Source organism: Paroedura picta, chromosome 3 (assembly GCF_049243985.1).
Source record: "Paroedura picta isolate Pp20150507F chromosome 3, Ppicta_v3.0, whole genome shotgun sequence".
NCBI classification, from domain to species: Eukaryota; Metazoa; Chordata; class Lepidosauria; order Squamata; family Gekkonidae; genus Paroedura; species Paroedura picta.
The window spans coordinates 11,986,118-12,010,804 of record NC_135371.1 but is presented as its reverse complement, the minus strand read 5'-3'; the positions used below and the strand labels follow the sequence as shown (position 1 = coordinate 12,010,804).

At 47.3% G+C, this 24,687-nt stretch overlaps 1 protein-coding gene across 1 annotated transcript; it reads left to right on the top strand.

The window, feature by feature from the left end:
- The first annotated feature begins 667 nt into the window (after window positions 1–667).
- Window positions 668–22,348, top strand: LOC143831527 (C-type lectin domain family 2 member D-like). Its single transcript, XM_077324576.1, has 9 exons — window positions 668–690; window positions 4,720–4,874; window positions 7,138–7,208; window positions 10,107–10,220; window positions 12,995–13,188; window positions 15,129–15,232; window positions 17,529–17,778; window positions 19,020–19,091; window positions 20,809–22,348. The coding sequence occupies exons 2-7, from the start codon at window positions 4,768–4,770 to the stop codon at window positions 17,668–17,670; spliced, it is 732 nt and encodes a 243-aa protein (XP_077180691.1). The 5' UTR covers window positions 668–690; window positions 4,720–4,767; the 3' UTR covers window positions 17,671–17,778; window positions 19,020–19,091; window positions 20,809–22,348.
- The last annotated feature ends 2,339 nt before the right edge of the window (window positions 22,349–24,687 follow it).

Below are 24,687 nucleotides of genomic sequence, written 5' to 3'. Positions count from 1 at the left end.
ATTACTGTAAATTATTGGTTTTTATTGTCATTTTATGGTTTTAGGGGACGGGGTTATGTAAGCCGCCTCGAGCCTTCAGGGGGAGGCGGGGTATAAATATAAATATAATAATAATAATAATAATATTACTGGTCCTGGTGTTACAGGCCCTGCGAATCCTTAAACCACTCCTGTGTATGGGTGGTAAAGTGAAAGGCATCGATAAAAACGCAGAGCTAAGAAGGAAATGTGGAAATCTCAGCCTAATCTATTTCAGGGGTTCCTCTGTGTTCAGAAGGCTGAAAAGGGCAGGCTGAGACAAAGACCATCAGTTGAATAACGGATAAAGGAGAGTTACGACAGCCTCAGAGTATGTTGTAAGTTGTGCTTTGCTTCCAATATTTACCATTGGAAGTACCCTTGATTATCCAGTAGATGGCGGTCCGGCCTGGAAGACTTCCCATTGTTTTTCTCTGGAATTAGATATGACTCAGAGGCCAGGAGAGCGGAAGTTTAGTTGCAGTGACTTGTTCAGATAAGGCTTGGAGTGACGCCACGTAAGTTGCCTTTCCGTTAATTCTTCTTGGGCCATGCATATAAATAACGGAGTCTCTTTCCACCCATAGGTAGTCCTTCTCCTGAGCAATATGGTGGAGAGGAAAGCTGTTGATTTGGAGCGCTGAAGTTCCGACCAGCACTCAAAAGAGGAGGGTGGGAGATTGCTTTGCTCCAGTTACTTTCTTCCTGTGCTACATTTTTGGATTTCAGAAAAGCTTATTTTGATGCTTTATTAAGAATGGGAGGTGATGCAACCTGTCCTGCCCCAATAAAAATATTGACCGTCTGACTTTAGAGTCACTTGGTCAGAGACCCCTCCCTCCCTCCCTCGCAAACACACACACACACCCTTCCCCCTTCCCATTTCCCCCTTTACCTATTGCTTGTGAGGGAGGGAGCTTGGGAAACCAACAAGTAAAGGGGGAAACGGGAGAAGGGAAGGGAGTCTCTTTATGTCTCTGTGTATATTTCTTTGTCTGTGTTTGCTAGGGGGGAAGGGGAGGATCCAAGGAGGAGGTTGGGAAGCCAACAAGTAAGTGGGGAGAGGAATGGAGTCTGTGTGTGTGTGAGAGTGACCAAGTTGCCCCTGAGCAGGTATGTGTCCCTCATACCCCCTGAGAGTCAGACTGTCGGGAGAATTTTTTAATACCCCTATTGGTAGTTTTCACGAAACTAATTCATCTCTCTGTTCTTTTACAACTTTTTAAAAAATTTTATTTTACAACTTTTTAAAACTTTTAGATCCACCCAGCCAAAACAAAAGTGCTGACAATTTCAGCTTGGAGATGTAAAATTTCCTGGAAGCTTGAAGCTGTTGGGTGAAGGGATGTTTTGAGTGTGTGGACATTTAGGAACGACTGAAATATGTGCAGGGCTTATTTTTCTATCAAATCAAGCTTTTGGGGGTAATTTGACAACGTATCTGGGATATAGTTAACATATAAACTAGTGCTAAGAGAGATATATGGTATTTACAATTATAAATGACTCTCAGGGTAATCCTAAATAGACCTCCATATGGCTCCATAGAGAGCAGAGGTCCATGAGTGGCTATTAGCCACTACTACTACTACTACTACTACTACTAATTATTATTATTATTATTAATTATTATTTATTTAATTTCTTACCCGCCAAATAAGGCTCATGGCGGGTTACAAAATGTGTATAAAACCCCTGGTAAAACTTCCACTTAAATCACAACCAGAAATTACAATCAAAAATAAAATGCATAATATGTGGCAGAATCTCAGTATAACTCTATTCAGCCCATACCCCAATGTAAGCTCCTAGAGGAGGAAGAAAAGGGGGTCAAAAGCACCCAAGCTTTTGAATAACCCAAGGGAAGGACACTTGGATAGTTGGAACACTATGCCTGGGGAAGTAGAAGAGGAAGAAGAATAGTTGGTACTTATATGCCGCTTTTCTCTACCCGAATGTCTCAGAGCGGCTTCCAGTCGCCTTCCCTTTCCTCTCCCCACAACAGACCCCCTGTGGGGTGGGTGAGGCTGAGAGAGCGCTGATATCACTGCCCGGTCAGAACAGTTTTATCAGTGCTGTGGCGAGCGCAAAGTCACCCAGCTGGCTGCATGTGGGGGAGCAGGGAATTGAACCCGGCATGCCAGATTAGAAGTCCACACTCCTAACCACTACACCAAGCTGGCTAGTTGGTATTCTTGGTGCTTGGGGGATGATGGGAGGGGAAGGGCTTCTCGAGTCCTGGCCCTGCTGGTGGACCTCCTTAAGGCTCCTGAGCTTGGGCCACTGTGTGACACAGTGCTGGACTAAATGGACCTGATCCAACCTGGCTTCCCTTGTATTCTTTATATGGCCCAGAAAGCTGAGGTTTTTTTTTGGGGGGGGGGGGCAAACACGGGAGACAACCTTGCTTCATAAATTTGCCAATCTCCCAGGATTACAATTGAGATCATTTTCTCTGGAGAAAATGGCTGCTTGGGAGTGTGAATTCTCTGGCATTATACAGTGCTGAGGTTCCTCTCCTCTCCTCTCCTCTCCTCTCCTCTCCTCTCCTCTCCTCTCCTCTCCTCTCCTCTCCTCTCCTCTCCTCTCCTCTCCTCTCCTCTCCTCTCCTCTCCTCTCCTCTCCTCTCCTCTCCTCTCCTCTCCTCTCCTCTCCTCTCCTCTCCTCTCCTCTCCTCTCCTCTCCTCTCCTCTCCTCTCCTCTCCCCTCTCCGTGCCTTCCACAGGCTCAACCCCAAAACCTCCAGGTGCTTTCCAAGCAGGAGTTGGCAGGCCTACCTTCCAGTCATATAGAATTCTAGAAAAGGCAGTTTGGGGAGGTGGGGGATGAAATATTCACCTTTCCTTATGGGCCCCTCAGTTTATCCTCACCAATAGCAAAATGGATGGCCCAGCGCTTGATCCCCTAACCACCAAAGCAGGGCCCTTCCCGAAAAGACAGAGACTTTTGCATATCAGGCGGTGGGGGAAACGACACCAGATGTACAGATGAAAATGAGATTCTGTTTTCACTGCAAACATGGGAGAGGGTTGAAAACAAAGGCTGCACACACTGTCCTTGTGTTGTCATGGGAATCCCGGAGCGGGCAGAGAACAAGCTCATGCCAGAGGCTCCCAGGATGAAAGGAAGCTTCCTGCAGTGGGTGTCAGAAGCACCCCAGGCGGCAGCACACCTGACAGTTTTGCACGGCAGGAACTTCCTTCCTCCATCTTAGAAGCCGGGGAGACGCAAGAGCACAATTATGGAGGAGGGGGGTGGTAGACCTAGAGCTCCCTCTGGCCCCACCTTCACTAAGAACCAGGAGCTGGAGCCCACACTGCAGAGGAAGCTAATTGCGAAGATTGCCAATTGTTGTTGTTGTTAGGTGCGAAGTCGTGTCCGACCCATCGCGACCCCATGGACAAAGATCCTCCAGGCCTTCCTGTCCTCTGCCGTTCCCCGTAGTCCATTTAAGATTGTCAGTATAATGTATTTATTCTTGTTTTACTTCTTTGAATTGATAGACTGCCCTATGCTGAAGCTGACTCAGGGCACTGAGCAACATATGGCGTTGCCTACCTCTCTGAAGAGCAGCTATAACCTGCCCTATCCTCCCCTGAGGAGCCTCCTCAGTAGCCAGCAAGCAGCCACTGTCTTTCCCCTCGGCCTTTTGCCTGCCAGCATCTTAACAAGTCATTTTTGCATTTCCCTCGGCTCTTGGGCCAACCTGCAGCTTGCTTCTATCTCATTATTTGGCAGAACTGCTTTAGAAGAGGCGTATTTATTTGCATACTGTTCCTTCCGCTGCAGAAGGACACTTGGCTTGGAACAACCCAGCAGCCCACAGCACAGACGCTCCATGTCAGTCATTTCGTGACAGAACTATCTGTCTTCAAGGTTTCAAAAGCCCCCACAGCTGCCTTCATCAGTTGGGAAACTGGTTACAAAGATCCAAGCTCGGATGTTTATCTCAGACTGATTATGCTCAGTGGCAGCTGTGTGGGCCTGTGCATAATCAGTCTCAGCGTGGGATAGTCAGCTGAGAGCCAGCTTGGTGTGGTCGTTAGGAGTGCGGACGTCTAATCTGGCATGCTGGGTTCGATTCTGCACTCCACTGCCTCAAAACTCTTGCTGACTGCTGTTGCTGGTGGAAGAGGAACAAATCTATTTGGATAGCGTGTGAGTAATTTTCAAAAGCAGAACTGCTTCTGGAGTGTAAGCAGTAGATAAATCTGAGTAAAACTGACTTCTGTTTAGTGGCTTGCTGGGAAGACGGTACAGAAGTCTCTAATAAGTAAATAATAAATACTGCCTTTGAACATGGTGGGGTTCCATCTTATTGTCTTGTGTAGCTGCTGATAGTTCTAGCCTCTTTGAGGTTTATGCCACTGGCTAGTGTGATTGGATGAAGAGCCTCTTGTGGCGCAGAGTGGGAAGGCAGCCGTCTGAAAGCTCTGCCCATGAGGCTGGGAGTTCAATCCCAGAAGCCGGCTCAAGGTTGACTCCATCCTTCCGAGGTCGGTAAAATGAGTCCCCAGCTTGCTGGGGGGTAAACGGTGATGACTGGGGAAGGCCCTGGCAAACCACCCTGTATTGAGTCTGCCATGAAAACGCTAGAGGGCGTCACCCCAAGGGTCAGACATGACTCGGTGCTTGCACAGGGGATACCTTTACCTTTTTTAGTGTGATTAAGAATGGGCTACTGTCTTTTTCTCCCCACAGGCTGTTCTTTTTGAAGATACAATAAACCTCACACCCTCCACAGGCTTTATGAGGAAGGGTCCTTCATGCCCGGGCTTTTGTCTGTGGACAGCAATGATCGAGGAGAGAAGTCTGCCAGTAGAAAGGAGCTCTCACAGCAAAGCATCTGAAACGCAGTAAGGAGCCCGGCAGGTGCTGTATTAGGGACCAAGGGACCAAGGCCTATGAAGACAGGTTGAGGGACTTGGGAATGTTCAGCCTGGAGAAAAGGAGGCTGAGAGGGGACATGATAGCCGTCATGTATTTGAAAGGTTGTCACTTGGAGGAGGGCAGGATGCTGTTTCTGCTGGCTGCAGAGGAAAGGACACGCCCTAATGGGTTTAAACTACAAGTACAACAATATAGGCTAGGTATCAGGAAAAACTTTTTCACAGTCAGAGTAGTTCAGCAGTGGAATAGGCTGCCTAAGGAGGTGGTGAGCTCCCCCTCACTGGCAGTCTTCAAGCAAAGGCTGGATACACACTTTTCTTGGATGCTTTAGGATGCTTAGGGCTGATCCTGCGTTGAGCAGGGGGTTGGACTAGATGGCCTGTATGGCCCCTTCCAACTCTATGATTCTATGATTCTATACATTGAGTATGAGGGCTGTTGGGGAAACACCATCCCAGATCGTATCTTTTGCTACCAAATCTGTTGGGAATCTGGCTGCGATCCCAGTGGACCTTTGCACTTGCCCAGATGTTGTAAACCCGTCTGGAAGCACTGGCAAAAGTCACAAGGAGTAGAAGGAAAATGCCCTCCCCTTTTGCTTAAAGGCTCCACTCTGTTGCACACCCAGAGAGACTGCAGTAAAACATGCTAGAAGCACAAAGCTTCCTTGCTTGCCCCCTCAGCAGCAAAGTGCAGGAAGCTGCTACAACAGGGGTAGTCAAACTGCGGCCCTCCAGATGTCCATGGACTACAATTCCCATAAACCCCTGCCAGCATTCGCTGGCAGGGGCTCCTGGGAATTGTAGTCCATGGACATCTGGAGGGCCGCAGTTTGACTACCCCTGTGCTACAAGATGGTGGAGGACGGGCAGATAGACAGAGACAGACTGACTGGGAAAAAAACCCCTGCTCTTTTTTCCCTGTTCAAAAGGAAATGGGCATTCTCATCCGAAACAAGACTCAGGTGGATTTGGGGGGTACATGTCCAGATATGCCCTTTGGCAACAACTATTGTTCTTCTGCGGCCACCAGGTGTCTCTGCTGAGGACAGAATCAGGACCTTGTAGTTTACACCAGTGGTCCCCAACCTTTTTATCACCGGGGACCACTCAACGCTTGACTATTTTACTGAGGCCTGGTGGGGGGTAGTTTACTCCTCTACTCTCAACCAGTGCCCTAACACTCTCTGATCGCTATGGTAATGTTTAAACATCCCTTCCAAATAAGATACAGACACGCCACAACAATCAACATAAGGAATATTTTATTTTCATGGGAATTTTAACTCATGACAATGACAAATCAATGGGAACCCTGAGCTTGTTTCTCTGCAACGAGATAGTCCCATCTGGGAGTGATGGGAGACAAGGACACCCGAAGTGTGTTGTAAAGGGCCGGGGGGTATGAAGTAAAGGGCCGGGGGGGGGGCCACCTCCAATTAGTCGACGGATGAATGCTTTAGACCAGGGGTAGTCAAACTGCGGCCCTCCAGATGTCCACAGACTACAATTGTAGTCCGTGGACATCTGGAGGGCCTCAGTTTGACTACCCCTGCTTTAGATGGAAACATGCCAGGGAGAACCCAAGACGACACCACATCAGGCAGGTGGGCTTGCTGTAAAACATAGACCATGTGCTCAAATGAGGATGATGAAACAAGGGCAGAAAACAGGGCAAAACAAATGGAATTGGGCAATGGGGAAATTGATAACCGGTGAAAAGTGAGTTCATAGCCAAACTCAGTAAGACCATAATGATGGTTTCTAATATATATGAAGTGGGCAAGTAGTTGGATTTATAGACAAAATTTTGCTGTTGAAGGACTGGGGAACTGCTTAATGCAAAAATAAGTCTTTGTTGGCCTACAGTGCAGACTGGATGGGGGAGGGGGGGGGTTGAACAAAATCAAATAGAAGTAGCAAGAAATTATGTTTCAGGGCTAATAATACGTATGCGTTGATGCACCTTTCTTTCAACCTGGGTGCACATAATGAATAATAGAAACAATTAAAATACCATTAACAAGAATTAACTGGTTCTGGTTGACATGAGAGACCTGAGAGGCACTGCTTCTCACAACCCTACAACCTGCTAAAAACCTTCAAGTTATAGCTCCTTCCCATCCCCTTTTCACTATATTCGAGCCATTGTTTGAAAAAGAATTCTGGACTAGATGAGTCTTATGTGCTGATCAAAATTGGTTCTTCTCACGTTATGTTTATAATACAGAATTGATCCTGCTTGTGAAAATCTACAAGAAGATATTGAAACCATAAAGATATCTGAAAGAATAAAGCGTGGTAAGTAGGAGCAATAGTACCGGAACAAGGCAATTCTACCCAGGTTTTGTAAATCTAGGGGCTTTTCGCACGCCTTCAAAATCGCACAATGGTTGCCAATTGAAAACGCTACTGATTTGCCATTATGCACAACGTCGTTGACAATCTGCCACACACCTGAAACCGATCCGCAAAAAGCGCTTCCTTGTAGCGCTTTCAGGGAAATCCCCAAAAGTGGATTCACCCTCCGGAAAGCGCTACACTCCTGCAACCCATCTGCAACACTAGCGGGAAAGTTCTGTGCGTTACCATTGTTGTGGTTTCTACAAAGTCCCTCCCCCTGGCTCTCTCCTCTAATCTTCCGGTGAAGCGATCGCCATTTTTTTTTCTCCGAGCGAGCGAAGTTCAACCCACCAGCAAGCCTGTTTAGAGGCTTCCCCAGCTTCAGTCCCTCCCCACTTAGTCACTAAGCACAAACAACAGAGAAGCCCGTTTGCTGATGTATTTTCCCTTTATTTTTTACACTGTTTTCGGCCGAAAATCGGGCCCGTGAGGGGGGGGGGGATTTTTTTTTTTTCACTTGGGGGGGAGCGTGGCAACGATGAAACGACAGCTCAAACACACCTGCCAGCTGATGGGTCTCTCCGTTGCAACGAATCAACACATATTCGTTGCAATGGGTGTGTTTTTTTTAAAAAAAACCTTTCTTAAAGGGAAAGGGGCTGTTTGGGAGCATGCTAACGGCTGCCCATTGGCTGCTTGACGGCCAGGGGCGGGACGAGCTCGGCAATAGCGCTTCCTTTCTAGCGATTTTTGCTGAGACCGGAAGCTTGTGGGAAACGATAGAAACGCAACTGGATTCCACTACAAAGTCAGGTATGCATAATGACGAATTGCACTATTTTAAATGGCGATTTTTCGTTCAGCAAACAATTTGCTACAAGGATCCCGGTGCGGAAAGCCCCCTAGTTTACATGGTCTGTCCATTCCCAAAGTTCTAGTCTGCATGGAGCTGAAGGTGCCATCAAGTCACGGCTGACTTATGGTGACAGATTTAGAAGTGGTCTGTCCAACACAGCAGCTTGAAACCAGGAACGACTAGGAGGTCCACAAGCAGGGCCAGAACTCCAGAAGCCCCTCCTCCCCCCAAGCACCAAAAATCCAGAGCCCCAGACAGAGTGCTCCATTTATATTCTCTGTCTAGGCCCATTCTGCACACGTTGGATAATGCACTTTCAATGCACTTTAGGAGTAGATTATCCTGTTCTGCACAGGAAAATCTCACTGCAAAAGCACTTTGGAAGTGCATTATCCAATGTGTGCAGAATAGGCCCTAATAGCCACTCGGGGACGTCTGCTGAATGTTTATCCAATCTCTTCTTGAAGCAGCAACCAGAACTGGCGTGGCAACTAGAACTTCACACAGTATTCTAGATAAGGCTGCACCATGGATTTATACATGGACATTGTAATACTGAGTACTGACTGATTTGTTTTCAGTTCTCTTCCTAATAATTCCCAGCACACCATTTGCCTTTTTAATTGCAATTGCACTGAGTTGACATCTTCAGCGAGTTATCTACCACAACTCCAAGGATCGCTCACCTGGTCTGTTACCGCCAATTCAGACCCCATCAATGTCTATTTATAGCTTGAATTTCTGACTCTTTACTTTGCACTTGCCTTCCTTGAACCTCATTTGCCACATTGACTCACCTTCGCCCAGGTCTGACCGATGGCTCTTGAGCTCCGCTGCCCTGAACAACTTGGTGTCATCTACAAACTAAGCCATTTCACTGCTTATTCCCAGTTCTAAATTGCTAGAGAACAAGTTAAAAAGCACCAGGCCTGTACAAAGCCCTGCAGTACCCCACTGCTTACCACCTTCCAATGGGAAAACTGCCCATTTATACTCCCTCTCTGTTTCCTGATAATTAACCAGTTTTAATCCACAAGGGGGACTTGTCCTCTAGTCCTGTAACCGCTGAGTTTAGTTAGGGGCCCTTGGTGTGGTACTTTATCCAAAGGTTTACCTTATCCAAAGGTAAACAACATCTACTGGGTCACCCTTGTCCCCACATTCGTTCCCTCCCTCAAAGAACTCTAAAAATACAAGATCTTCGCTTATGGAATCCATGCAGATTCTGATCAATAGCTTTTGTTCATCAATGTGCCTACTAATTCTGTCCTTAATAACTGATTCCATCAATTTACCTGATATTGACACTAGACTGACCAACCTGTAATTTCCTGGATCTCCTCTGGAACCAACTTGGTGTGGTTGTTAGGAGGCTCAAATTCTTATCTGGCTGGCCGGGTTTGATTCCCCACTCCTCCTCCACTTGCAGCCAGCTGGGTGACCTTGGGCTCGCCACAGCACTGATAAAGCTGTTCTGACTGAGCAGTAATCTCAGGGCTCTCTCAGCCTCGCTTCCCCCACAGGGTGTCTGTTGTGGGGAAAGGGAAGGCGATTGTTAATCTTCTTTGAGACTCCTTTGGGTAGAGAAAAGCGGCATAGAAGAACCAACTCTTCTTCTTCAGTAATCTCAGGGCTCTCTCAGCCTCACCTCCCTCACAAGGTGTCTGTTGTGGAGAGAGAAAAAAGGGAAGGCAAACGTAAGCTGCTTTGAGACTCCTTCAGCAGCATATAAGAAGCAATTCTTTTTCGAAGATGTGGAGTTACATTAGCTGCCTTCCAGTCCTGAAGTAGATTTTAGTGATAGATTGCATATTTTTGTCAGGAGATCCAAAGACTCGCAGTACACACAAGCTTTAGCAACCAATATCACCATGGACAAAGCTTCTGCAAGTTAGGAGATTTGTTCACGTGGCCAGAGTAGAAAGACATCACATTCACATTCTCCTTCCTTCCATCACTACCAGCCTCAAGCGTTGTTTTTCTGCCTTGTTTCCTTCCAGGAAGTTTCCAGAACTGTTTCTGCAGATCTTCACGGGAAGCAATCTCAAATGTCCTCAATATCATCTTTCTCCTGATCATCCTTAGCCTAATCGGCTTTCTTGTTAGGTCACCAGGTGAGTTTTCTGACTCCATTCCTAGTCTTTGGTTCTGTGTGATTCACAGCTATGTTGTGGACACATATTTAAATCTTTCTTTGGCTCCTCCAGTTTGGCTCCTCATGCCCAGTTCACCTCCAGAGCAGCCTGAAAACTGTCTCTCTTTGGCTTCTTCACTCAGATAATCAAGGAACCAGGTGGGCGGGGACAGCTGTGGCTTCCTGCACTCCATAAGACTCTCCCTTGCACTTGGCTTCCTCATTCAGATGCTTATTGAGCCTGCGTAGGAAAGAGATTCTGAGGCCTGGGCCTTTATGTCCTGGTTGTAGGACTTCCACTTGGTCACTGTGTGAAACTAGATGCTGGACCACTGATCTGGGCCATGAGTGTTTCCCATGGACCTGAATTGCTGAGTCAAAGCTACTGGGTCACTTAGTTTATGTCGCTGACTGTCAAGTTGTATGTTCCTTCTCCTGGGCTGCATTGCATGTTACCAACAAACCGATGTAACAAAAATACCCACAAGCAGACCTCCTTCCTCTTGAAGCTGCTTTTTCCTTGCCTGGATTTTCTTGCATGCATTTGCATGTGGCGTGCAGTTGGGCCCTGGGTGTGTGCCTGTGTGGTGTTTCGGCACTGCAGGCCTGGCGTGCTTCTCTTTCTTGTTGTCTCATCGTGTTGCACTACTCAGTGGTTCAGCTGACTCTGTAATGCAGATGGAGAAGGGGCGATTTGAGGGAAGCAGCTGTTTGGACATTGTTTTTTTTTTAGCCACTTCCTTCTAGATAAGGAATGCTGTATGCTTGTCACCAGGTCAGATTAGAAGGATGGGAAGCTGCTGTAAAGGCTCCTCCCAGGCAGTTCAGTTATAGTGTCTGAGAACAGAGACTCAAAAAGGGGGTTCCTGCAAGAGGTTCCCCAGGAAAGCTGAGTGAAATCTGGAATGGAGCTCAAACCTAACGTGGGTTTTGGGGTCTGTGTTTGTGCCGTTCCACAATGGAATTTTTGGGCAGCCGCATTGTGACTCTCAGTAGGAATTAGCTGATTAATTAACATTTTGAAGTTGGGCAGCTTTTCCCTTGGCCTTTCGGCTGCCCGGTTACAAAGGGGAAAATCAGATGGCCTGTAAAATGAGGACGCTTTCTCCTACCTGCCTGAAGCTTGGTAGGAAGGACCCCTAAGGGGTACAGTCCCTGAACATTTGGACCATAGCAGGGTGGTTATGTTTCTTGTTAAAGATGATTTTAAAAAATACTGAATGGACTACCCAATAATATCAACAATACCAAGCCAGCTTGGTGTAGTGGGTAAGAGCGGTGATCTCTAATCTGGAGAGCTGGGTTTGATTCCCCGCTCCTCCACATGCAGGCAGTTGGGTGACTTTGGGCTCATCGCAGTTCTCTTAGAGCTGCTCTCACAGAGCGGTTCTGTCCGAGCTCTCTCAGCCTCACCTACCTCTGTGTCTGTTGTGGGGGGAGGAAAGGAAAGCAATTGTAAACCGCTTTGAAACGCTTTTGGGTAGCAAAAAGCAGGGTCTAAAACCCAACTCTACTTCAATAGATACAAGACAGAGTTATGTTTTTTATCTTTCTTCTCATTCCTTCTAAAAAAGGCCATTGTGTGTATTTCAGCCCCTAAGAATAGGTTCACAGTAGATCCCCACTTACTGTACAGGTCACGAGGGGGAGAGTCACATGTACTGTGCTGCGCTATTTAGAAGTGGGAAATTAGATAGCTTTCAAACAGCTTGCTTCCGTGACCGCTTTTGGCCTTGGCATGCCTTCTCTTTCTGTTCCTTCTGTTCACGATTTTCCTTTCTCTGATGTGCTTTAGTTGCCATGGCCTTTCTCCTCTGCTACTCTTCACTTCCTTAACCTCCAGTTAGAGTTGCCAACTTCCAGGTGGGGCCTGGAAATCTCCTGGAATTACAACTCATCTCTAGACTACAGAGGTCAGTTCTTCTGGAGAAAACGGCTCCTTCGGAGGGTGGACTCTGCGACTTTATGCCCTGCTTATTAGACCCTTCCCCTCCCTAGGCTGCACCACCTCAATTCACCAGACATTTCCATACCCAGGGCTGGCAACTATACCTCCTGCCCATTTCGCTTCATTTCATAGCTTCATTGCCTTCCTTCACAAATCTTCACAGATCAAACGCAAGGGGATGGACCTCATAGATCTCCAGTAATCTTCTAAAGCAGATTACAGTTTTGTAATCTTGGACTGGGCTGTGAAGAGATTGATGGGCATAACAGGTCCCTGCGACGTTATTAACACTTGATCTCTGTAGCATCCCTTTTGATTCAAAGCAGGCTACTCTGGGGAAGCCGCACAAGCAAAACGTGGGTTTTAATAGTATGCAATACTATTACATATATAAAATCAAAAGGAATTTTGAGAGAGTCGGCCAGGTGGGATGGATTGTATATAAGAGGCCTTAATATACAAATCTACACAGAGGTTATTCTAGAAAGCCTGTCTGTAATTGTTGGATTCACACACAGATAAATACAGGCAAGTAGGCAGTACCTTTTGTGTGGTTATTTGAAAGGCCGATCCCACGCTTGGGAGTATGCCTGCCTCTGTTGAAGCTGCCCAGTTCAGCCACAGAACAAACTCCTTGGGGAATTGTGAAGCCTCCTGATTGGAGGGTTTTCAAGAGAAGATTGGCAGCATCTCTTGGGCGGGGGGGTGGGCGGCGGCTTTGAGAGGATGGTGCAAGCTACTGGATCTGTTTGCCTGTTTGTGTGGCTCGTTGCTTCAAAAAATGCCTTACTCAATTCCATTCTTAGAGAAGGAAGCTCAACAGCAGTGCTGTGTAATGGATGTCCCTTCCCCCTGTGGACCGGCATGCCCGTCTGGCTGGATCGGCTATGGAGGGAAATGCTATTTTTTCTCAGAAGAAGGAAGGAACTGGACTTCTGGCCAAAGCTTTTGCGTTTCCTATAATTCCTCCCTGGCTGTGATCGAGGATGAGCAAGAAAAGGTGAGAACAAAACATGCACATAAATAAACTTTTTAGGAGTGGGAGTAGATCATTCCGTACAGCACATTCCCAACCATGGTACTGAGGTATCATACAGCAGCGGTCCCCAACATTCTTGCAGTCGGGGACCACCTCCGAGGGTGGAAGAGAGCCGGCGGCCCAGCCGCCGTAGCTGCATGTAAATGTGCATGTGCAGTTGCCGCGCATGCACGTTTTCACCACTAGGTGGCGCTAACGCGCCTGCACAGAACTGCCACGCGTGTGCGTTTTTGCCAGCAGGGGGCGCAAACACGCATGCGCGTGCACGTTTGTGTTGCTGGCGTGCCGGCGGCCGTGCCTGCCTCTTCCCCCCTCTCGCTGCGGGGGGGGGGGAGGCAGGAGCAGCCGCTGGCGGCCCGATACCATGGCCTTTGCGGCCCGGTACCGGGCCGCGGACCGGGGGTTGAGGACCCCTGTCATACAGTACCACGGCATGAGGGTTTTCAAAATGGCAGTCAGGGAGAGCCCTCCCACCCTGTGAAAGAAAAAGGTTTTATTTTAGTTTAAAAAAAATATCTACCTTATTTGGGCAGGTTGACCCCCATCCCAAAGTAGTCAATGATGGGCCTGGAGGGGGTGAGAGGGGAAGGAACCCCAGCCATTTAAATCATGGCTGGCTGAGGCTCCTCCCACTTCCATGTGTGGGTATATGTGTGGTAGCATGGTGTTGCCAGCTGACATTGCTTCCTGGTACTTCAGAGCCTGAAAAATAGTTCAGCACTATAGTAAAAAAGTTGCAAAAGGGTGCCTTACAATGTCAGGAAAAAATGTCCAGGCCTTGGTGGTAGCAGACAAGAAACCCTTGATATAAGCAGACACAGCAGCAACTCTCCTTCTTCACTCTTGGACCACCATTTTTTGTTGCTGGGTGTAGATAGAAAGGGATCCAGGCAGCTCTGTCATTTCATCATGCCTAGTTCCTTTCTTGCTCCCACCTGCATTGGGCATGCAGGTCTCAGTAATTTGAGCACCGCTTTTTTGGTAGTTAGAAGATGCTCTCTCCTTGCCAGCTGGAAAAGCTGTTTGGATCCAAGCAGGTGTACAGAGGATTTGGGAGGGGAGAGGCCTGAATTCTCCTTTGGTCACCTGGGGTGCTTGAGAGGCTGAGATCATAGAGAACCCCCTGCAACAAGGTACAGTTATTACAGGCATATAAAATAAGAGAATGCCAAACGTATTAATTTTGAAAACTATTTCATAGAGTAAATGACCCCCTTTTAACAACAAAAACAACAACCTGTACTGAATTGTGAAATGTAAAAGCAGTGATGCTCCCACTAAACCAACCTTGAAAAAAATATTGTGTTCCCACTCTGCATTTATTGAAGTCAAAGCCAGCCAGGAAATGAGGTATTCATAGAATCAAAGAGTTGGAAGGGACCTCATGGGTCATCTAGTCCAACCCCCTGCACTATGCAGGACACTCACAACCCTATCGCTCATCCACTGCCACTCCCTTGAGCTTTCACAGAATCAGCCTCTCTGTCAGATGGCTATCTAGCCTCTGCTTAAAAATTTCCAAAAAAGGAGAACCCACCACCTCCTGAGGAAGCCTGTTCCTCTGAGAAACCACTCTTGGTATAGATGTTATTTTGCCTACAGTTTGCAAGAGAAGGATGACCTCTGAGACTGTTGCTGCATCTGTCTGGCCAGGAGGTAGAACCAAGGTTGTTAACCCTTGGTGGGGGAATTACCTGAGATCTGGGTGCGGAGCCTACGGAGGGAGTTCAACCAGATATAACACAATAGAGTCCACCTTCCAAAACGGCCATTTCTTTTGATCTGCACGAGTGGGGGATGGCCATTGATCAGTATTAGATAATATGTTTAGCTGTCTGCACAAGGGGTTAGAAAGTCATTCTGAAGACATTGTTATAACTCTGACTGTGTGTGCTCCAAAGGCGTTCGTTATGCGTTTCAAGTGCTCTTCTGATCACTGGATTGGCCTCCGGAAGGGCCCCGACCGCCAATGGAAATGGGCAGATGGGACAGGCTTAAGCGGCACGTGAGTTTTTGCTCTTCTCCCTTTCAGCACGCTGAGGCAAGAATTGTGAAGTGGTCACCACTTGGTGGTCTGCCCTTCTCAGTGGATAGCTGAATCTCCTGAGAGAAGGAATAAAGTCTATAGTTGTCTGTGTTTGCTTAGGATTAAGATCAAGTCATATGTTATTTATATACAGGTTTTATTGTAATACTATTGGCCAAAATTCCCCAAGCTGTATTGGAGGAGGCTGGAATACGGGAGGGGGGTGGGGTCCAGCTGAAATATCGGGAAGAAGGCTCTGTAGAATAACCAAAGTCACAGGAATACCTAATAACCACATTTTGGCCAAATTTAAACAGTCTAGACTGCAGTCAAGATTAGTCAGAGTATGAGAAACAGCATGGTGTAGTGGTTAAGAGTACAGTGGCCTCTAATCTGAAGAACTGAATTTGATTCCCTGCTCCTCCACATGCAGCCAGCTGGATGATCTGGGTCCAGTCACAGTTCTCTCAGTTCTCTCAGAAGTCTCTCAGCCTCAGCTACCTCATTTTGGGACGCCCTCGGGTTGTAAAAAACTAGCACTTCTTCCTTAAGATAGAGAAATGCAGAGTATAAAAAACCTTCCTATTCTGGTCATGCATAGGCTAAGCAGGTCTTAAAAACTCCCAAGGAAGGCCTGATGTCTGTCTCTTCAGTTTTACACAAGGCATACTGATAGCGTAATTAAGCACATTAATAACGAAATACAGTAGCCCATTTAGTTTCTTTATTCTAATTATCGTCAACAAGTCATCTCGTTAAATTTCAGATGATCCATGCTATTTCTGACGTTCACTTCAGAATTATATTATGGCCTGATTCCAATGAGATCATTGGGCCATCCAACTCAGTATTGCTTATTCTGCTTTGGAGTGGCTTTTCATAATCAAAAAGTGCTTCCTGTTCCCTGCTTCCTGGGATCCTTTGAATGGAAATTTCAGGGATCAAACCTGAAACCTTGCATTTGCCACTGAGCTGTAATCTTCCCCACTCCCTTTTTATTCATTTAAAGCAGGGGTAGTCAACCTGTAGTCCTCCAGATGTTCATGGACTACGATTCCCATGGACTACGATTCTCATGGGAATTGTAGTCCATGAACATCTGGAGGACCACAGGTTGACTACCCCTGATTTAAAGGATTTGTAAAAGGTGTCAGACGAGGACATTTGTTCCCCTCCCAGGGTATCCCCACTTTCCCCCCAAACCTTCCCAAGCCTGATTTGCTGTGATTTTTTTGGAAAGATTGCAGAAAATCTGGGATGGCTGCCATGTGAATGGAAAAGTCTGGATTTTCCCTGTCCCCTTTTTTCACCCTGCGGTTAAAGCTGTTTTCTTTCTTAAAAAAAAAACAAATCAGCAATTGAATATAACGATATATCATTGTATAAAAAGGCCTGGAGGGGGGAGGTCATGCAGTGGGTCCAATCAGGATCGGGCCCTTACAACATTTTAAAATGGCGACAGAATTTAGTGGTGGGCTCAAGTACTTGTGACTTAGTCTGGCTCACAGAAGGTCGGAGCACATGTGGTCTGGTGGCCCCCCAGTGAACAGAAGCGTGTACTGCAACCCTTCACCCAGCTCATCCAAAGAAACTGATGGTGATGAAGCCAGATGTTCCTAGGCACAGAGCAGAGCAGCTTTTGCTGGGGGCTAGGGACATTCACTGACATGACCAATGCAAGTCAGGCCTTCATAGTCCAGGCTCCTGTTCTGACTATTTGTGTTTCTGCCCTCCCTCCTCATTTTGACTACTTAATTATGCTGAATGTATAAACTGGTCGCAAATTCAGCACAGTCAGCTGGTAAAGCTTTTCCTGGATTGTTCCATTCTAGGCTGCAAGTGTGGTACTTCACGGTCTGAATACTCCCCTGTGAACGAAAATTGTACAGAACCGAATAGCTTGCCAGAGAGTAAAGCAAATATGAACTCCTCTGCCTGATTGGCCGGTCTTCTGTGTGCAGAGAAATTTGGTCTGCTTGTAAATTGTCCCTGCTTCAGTTTGTGAGGGTCTTTTGCCTTCTGGTTCTGCTGGGCTGTTGGCTGTCCTTAAACACGTCTGCTAAAGACATTTTGTTGGTCTAGAGAGTGACACTTGAAAGTCTGTTTTATTTGGCTGTCCATTTAATGTCTGAACTGGGGGATCAGGAGATGCTGGAACAGAAATCCATTTAAAAATGGTTCAGCTCCTTGCTTATGTGGCTTGGAATGCTTCCTCCTGCCCATGCAAAAGCAAAACGTCTAGCCTGACTTGACCTGTGTTGTCCATTTGTTGTAGGCTGGACGTGCAAGAAGGAGGAGGAGATTGTGCCTTTCTGCACTCTGGTTCTGCTGTTCCTTCACGTTGCTACATACCAAGGAATTGGATCTGCAGCCACCATGATGCTTATGCAAGTCATAAGAACTCCTCCATAAAGTGACTAGCCGGACATCTGGTGGGGATTTCTGATGTTTCAGAGAAAGCAGAGAAACAATGCGGTCGAGAACACCATCTGGAACACCATCTGGAAGATAAATCTGTCTTGAAGGCAAGATAAGTTTTAGAAAGGTTTAAAAGAGTTGGAGGAAATGCAGAGACTGCTGAAGAAGTGGAAAAGGAGGATGAAGAAGCAGATAAAACAAGGATTGTTGTTGTTGTTGTTGTTGTTGTTGTTGTTGTTGTTATTATTATTATTATTATTATTATTATTATTATTATTATATCCCGCCTCCCCCTGAAGGCTCGAGGCGGGTCACATAAAAACCCCTCCCCTAAAATCCATAACAATCACATAAAATTACAATAACCCATTAAACAATAACAATAATAACAACAATAGATGGCAATACTAATCATTGAGTCTCCGCCACCTGAGCTACAGGGAGGTAGAGGAAAGTAGTACTCACTCACTACCGCCAGATTTCATGGGGGGGGGGCTGATCCTCCTCACCGCCCAGCCTCACCGTAGGCCTGGCGGAAGAGCTCCGTTTTACAGGCCCTGCGGATACATTTAGCATGCTTTGTGACTACTCTCTTTTCTCCGGAACCAGACATAGAGGGTCGCAAAATCTAAATACAGCTACACTACACAATGTTAGTGACATGAAAGCAAACAGAACTCCAAGGAAAGATGTATTTTTACCTATGAGTTCCCTTAATACATAAAAACTTTCCATGTCATTTTGTTTTCCATTTGCCTTAGTTTTTCAGTAAGCATCAATAACGCTCAAAGTGAACTGAAAAAAAGAATCAACCTTGAATTTGAAAACACACAGGGAATTTTACATAAGAGGCTCAAGATTAAGAGACAAATGAAAACTATTTTAGGTGCTAGTGGTAAGGCAGTTCCTATGGAATACAAAGTAGCCTTATTATGATTAATTATTCTGCATTTTAATTTCTGTAAAGAAAAATTTGAATGTAATTAGTTAATTGTAGGGTGTGGCATCCCCAGGCCCCATTGCCTACTGCCACTGAAAGTAACAGTGGGAAAACAATTAAGAAGTAAAAAAGGGCTTTGTCGATTTACGGGAAGTTTTTTTAACCTACCATAGAGTTCAAGGTCGTTCCTAGAAATGTTGTTGTGTAATTCTAAGAATTGCTTGAAACTCTATGTTAAGAACCTCCCGTTGGGATAGGATGTTTGTGTCTTACTAACCTTCCTACCACAACAAGATTTGGCTACCCATGTTAACACATTAAGCTTGTTCTCAGTAGAGGAAATTTGTTTCCCCTTAGTGGTTGGCAACTAATTTCACTGCTTTTTCCTCATCACTATTTTTTTTAAAGCAAAGGCCGATGCCAACCTTCAGGAGGCAAGAGCATGTCAGAGGTGGTGTGAGGAAGAGTTCAGAGGCCAAGGTATTTCCTCTGTTATACGGTTCCCGTCCTCTGAGCAATGATCCATGCAGATTATAATATACTAGAGGCAAAGCCCATTAAACTCAGGAAGGCAACGAGCACTAGCTCAGAGGCCTGCACTATGGCCTTCCTGGATGCCTTTCGTATGGGCTAAACATCTTGGTCCATCAAAGTTAATAATGGCACTGAGAATGGCAGCAGCTCTGCAGGGTGTCAGGCAGAGGTCATTCAAAGACCCTGCTACCTGATCCTAGTAATGAGTTGCCAGGCAAGGAACCTAGACCTTCTCCACGCCAAATGGGACCTGCCCTCCTCACCCTGCTCTCTTATGGGTGAGAGACAGTGGCCAGAGTGGAGAGGTCAGCTGGCGAGCAGGGCCATCTTCCTTCTCTTCCTGCTCTCCAGGAGGTGTACTGGCCATGAAGTGTCTCAGCAGTGAGCAGGGCCATGTCCTGCCATGCCTCTGAAAGAGCCAATCTTCCTCCCCCTGGTGGGTGGAAGATGGCATCCAGAGCAGAGTGACCCAGACAGTAAGCAGATCATCTCCTACAGCAGTGGTCCCCAGAGAGAGCCAGTTTGGTGTAGTGGTTAGGAGTGCGGACTTCTAATCTGGCATGCCAGGTTCGATTCTGCGCTCCCCCTCATGCAACCAGCTGGGTGACCTTGGGCTCGCCACAGCACTGATAAAACTGTTCTGACCGGGCAGTGATATCAGCGCTCTCTCAGCCTCACCCATCCCACAGGGTGTCTGTTGTGGGGAGAGGAAAGGGAAGGCGACTGTAAGCCGCTTTGAGCCTCCTTCGGGTAGGGAAAAGCGGCATATAAGAACCAACTCTTCTTCTTCTTTTCGGGTTGGGGGAGGGGGGAGAAGGCGCCAACGCCCGCAAACCAGCAGGTACGCCTCCCTCCAGCGGGTGGACGAGCAGGTCCCTCCAGCTGGTCTGCGACGTGGTGAGGCTCTTCCTGGGACCGGCAGAATTCCCCCCGCCCGCCTCTCCAGCTGCCTCAGGGCTTCTGCCGGGGTCAGGGACAGCTCCACCGCATCTGTGACATCCCCCCAGCGGCCAGTGCAGGAATGGCGGCCGAGGGGTGAAGGTGGCCCACGTTGGTCAGTCCTGGGGCAAGCTGTGCTTGGCTGCTGATTGGCCCCTTGGACCCAGACTGACAAGTGAAGGGCCCAATCGAGAGGCGCTTTGCACCTCCCGACTGGGCCCTCCGCTTGTCAGTCTGGGGCCAGGGGCCAATCGTTGCCTCCCCCACCCCGGAAAGCGAACACCTCCCCACCCCTTAGCGTTTTATTTATACCGCTCTGCGGAGCGGTTACAGATGAGGTCTAGCCAAGGTTTTTTTTATATTTAAACAAAAATCTTGAAAATGTTGTCGTCCTGACTGCAGACACACAGCTGACAGAAGTAGTTTCTCAACATCAGAGTTTATCAGAATACAGTTGCTTGTGTCTACAGTACACATAGGAATCAAGTTCTGTAGATTGTCTTCCATTCGGATGTTCATACTACAGATTTTGAATAAAACTTTGTCTTGCAAACACTTTTGTTCCAAAAGGTTGAAAAATCATAGAGGTTTTTCAGTGTTCCCATAATTTCTCAGTTTTACCACTGGTAAAAACTGAAAAAGCCGTCAGCCTTTTAAAATACTGTACATTTTGAATTTGTAACAATGATAGATCCAGTGGTCCTTTTTCTTTTCTTGTTTCCAGTTAATTTTATCCCAGGTTCCCAGAAAAAAATGAGTGAATGCCCTGTCCAGGAAACCGGCAGCTGCAATCTTGGCTCCTGAGACATTTGCAGCCTCACCCTTGACCAAGCCTCTACAGGCCCAGATCCAGAAGGCTTAGGCAAGTGATCTTAGAGCCCAGTGGATCTCCCTGAGCCTGCAAGACATGGCCAAGAAAGCATCTCCAGGATTGCTGACCCATGAAGGGCGATTGTATGTTTCCCTGGGACCTTGTGGTGGGAAGTCTTGTGTCTGATGTCATGCCATGGAGTTTACTATTCGTTTTCTCCAGAGGAGCTGGTCTCTAAACTCTGGAAGCAGTTGTAATTCCAGGAGATATCCAGGCTTTGGCTGGAAGTTGGCGATGCCACCTGTTCGTCCTGTAGAAAAACTGGTTGGCCACTGTGTGAGACAGGTGCTGGAAAAGAGAGACCGCTGATCTGATGATGTACAGATGACCTGGACTTGAATGGTGCTCCGTGCAGTTCTTCCCAAAAACCGAATCTCAGTTGTTCACTTTTGATAGAGACGTTTTCCTATTTCTAATTGTGTACCTTTAGGAAACGAATCAGGGTTCTTGACAAGAGTGGGTGGGAAATAAGAAGCATGCCAGAGAGAGAGAAAGCACTGTGGGCTTTTGGTAAATTTGTAGCCTGAATAGCAGGTAAACAGCCAACTGCTCAGTCACAGTGAGATGGTACATTCCAACAGGTGACTCGGTATCACAGCTCAGATTTGGAAAGCAATTTTCTCACATATCCACTGGTTTCGACTATCACAGTTTTCAGAAAAAAACATATTCCCAATTTTCGTAACACAGCTGTTTTCTTCAGCAGAGCCTGATACGGAAAACCTACAAAACAAAGGAAATTATTTCTGAAACAAGGTCAGGATGCTGCTTTAAGTCTCGCAAGGGACCTTTGGATGAGATGGGCATTGTCCACAACACAGTGAGAAGGGTACAACAAGCGAGAACCCTTCACTCCCACCCCAAATGTACCATGTGCTCCTCAGCAGTGGTCCCCAACCTGCGGGCCGCGGCTCCCTCCCCCCCCCGCAGTAAAAACTTCCCAGGCCGCAAGCTTGCGGCCCGGGAAGCTTCTTACTGCGGGAGGGCGGGGAGAGGGAATCAGGGCCGGGCCGCGCCCGTGCGGGCCGCACCCATGGGTGCAACATGATGTGCGGGCGCGGCCCGCGGGGCGCGGCTCGATGCGCGGGCGCGGCCCGGTGTGGGGGCGTGGCCCGCGTGGGTGCGGTCTGCGCGGGCGCGGACCGATGCCTTGCCGGTCCCCAGCCACAGAAAGGTTGGGGACCACTGCTCTTCAGGGAAGGAGGAGGAAAGGAAAAATTACTTCAAGCAAGCTTGTTATCTCAGGTTTGTAACAGACTTTTGCCCACTCATCAGTAGAAAGGAATGGCTCCAGGCAAACAGGTAGACTATAAAATGGACTGAGAATGGATTCTTTGTATCATTTTTCAGGTTGCTGATGTAATAATAAAAGTTTATAATGGTTTGCATTCACAAACAGATTAATAACCGTTTTGTTTTGTTTACTGGTTAAAGTTGTCATGCCAATTTATACAGATAAATTACTTTGAGTGACAGTAACAGGGGTACATCTCAGATGTAATGGCAAATAAGAGTTTATCGCTACATGAACAGCACCTGGGAGAGTTCAGTTTCCATCTCCCTACCTCTTTTTTTTTAAACTTAAGCATCAAATGCTTCCATTTTTGTCACGAACCATATTTCTCTTACATTCAAACCACAAACTGTGACTTGCATTTTCCTGTTCAATGTGAAATTCCAAAGATCAAGCTGTTTTTGACTTACAGATTTGCAGGTAAGAGAGTACAAACATCAGTTTAGGTCAGAGGTTAGACATAATAGGACAGTATGATTTACTGTAAAAGTTTTTGATCAGATTGTTTTTGGGAGAGCTTAAGGGTGCTCTTTGGTTCATTTATATAGCAACAAACCAAGAGTTCTTATATGCTGCTTTTCTCTACCAGAAGGAGTCTCAAAGGGGCTTACATTCACCTTCCCTTTCCTCTACCCGCAACAGACACCCTGTGAGGGAGGTGAGGCTGAGAGAGCCCTGATATTACTGAAGAAGAAGAGTTGGTTCTTATATGCCACTTTTCTCTACCTGAAGGAGTCTCAAAGGGGCTTACATTCACCTTCCCTTTCCTCTACCCGCAACAGACACCCTGTGAGGGAGGTGAGGCTGAGAGAGCCCTGATATTACTGAAGAAGAAGAGTTGGTTCTTATATGCCGCTTTTCTCTACCCGAAGGAGGCTCAAAGCGGCTTACAGTCGCCTTCCTATTCCTCTCCCCACAACAGACACCCTGTGAGGGAGGTGAGGCTGAGAGAGTCCTGATATTACCGAAGAAGAAGAGTTGGTTCTTATATGCCGCTTTTCTCTACCCGAAGGAGGCTCAAAGCGGCTTACAGTCGCCTTCCTATTCCTCTCCCCACAACAGACACCCTGTGAGGGGGGTGAGGCTGAGAGAGCCTTGATATTACTGAAAAAGAAGAGTTGGTTCTTATATGCCGCTTTTCTCTACCCGAAGGAGGCTCAAAGAGGCTTACATTCGCCTTCCCTTCCCTCTCCCCAAAACAGACACCCTGTGGGGTGGGTGAGGCTGAGAGAGCGCTTATATCACTGCTCGGTTAGAACAGTTTTATCAGTGCTGTGGTGAGCCCAGGGTCACCCAGCTGGCTGCATGTGGGGAAGTGCAGAATCAAACCTGGCATGCCAGATTAGAAATCCGCACTCCTAATCACCACACCAAGCTGGCTCTCATGTTCCTACCACTAACAATATGCTGCGATATAACTAGCTAAGCATCATGCATACTCATTCTCTCATTTCATATAACTCAGACTGTACTCTCTAAGTAGGGTTTCCAGGCCCCCACTGGCATCTGTAGGATGGCCAGGTCCAGGTTGGGGAACTCTTGGGAATGGAGTCTGGGGTGGACAGTGGGGTCCAAGGCTACAGAGTCCAAAGCACCTGTTTTCTCCAGGTGAATTTATACCTATAGTCTGAGAAAGGTCTAATTCTGGAGGATCCCCAGGTCTCATCTGGAGACTGGCAACCCTCAGCCTCTAAGGAGATGGAAGGTGTATTTACTGTCAGCTGCAGTCTTGTTAGTTTAGCCTGAAATCCAAACATTAGCAGGTGACAGCATCTATCTCCCATGCTTGAAAATATTTGCTTACAGATCCCTGCATGTCAAGTATCCAGGGAAAAGCATGACTGCACTCCCCCCTCCCTCCCCACCTTGCAGAGGGAAGGAACTTTGCCACACAAGCCTCATTTACCTGCTTCCAGGACCCCTTGCCCAAACTCAAAGTTTATTTTTTAAAAAACAAAGTCCTGCTCTTAGTTTTCAGGTTCATGACCTGTAATGGTTACCAATTGCTGTCCGGATCCGGTTCAAGGTTCTGGTTCTAACCTTTAAGGCTTTACGCGGGCTGGGACCCACATACCTGAGGGACCGCCTAGTGCCCTATGCCCCCCGCAGGGCTCTGCCCTCTGCGAGTGAGAATCTTCTGGTCGTTCCCGGCCCTAGGGAAGCACGCCTGGCCTCGACCAGGACCAGGGCCTTTTCGGTCCTGGCCCCCACCTGGTGGAATGAGCTCCCAGGAGAGCTGCGGGCCCTGCGGGACCCTTTAACGTTCCGCAGGGCCTGCAAGATGGAGCTCTTCCGCCAGGTCTATGGTTGAGGCTGGGGCTGCTGGGGTACATCGACTGCTCTCCCCCGGGCTTCTTCTTGGACATCACTGACCTCCTTCTCCTCCACCCCCCCCCTTTTTTAGGAATGGGGGTAGGAAGGGGATCTTATTATTGTGC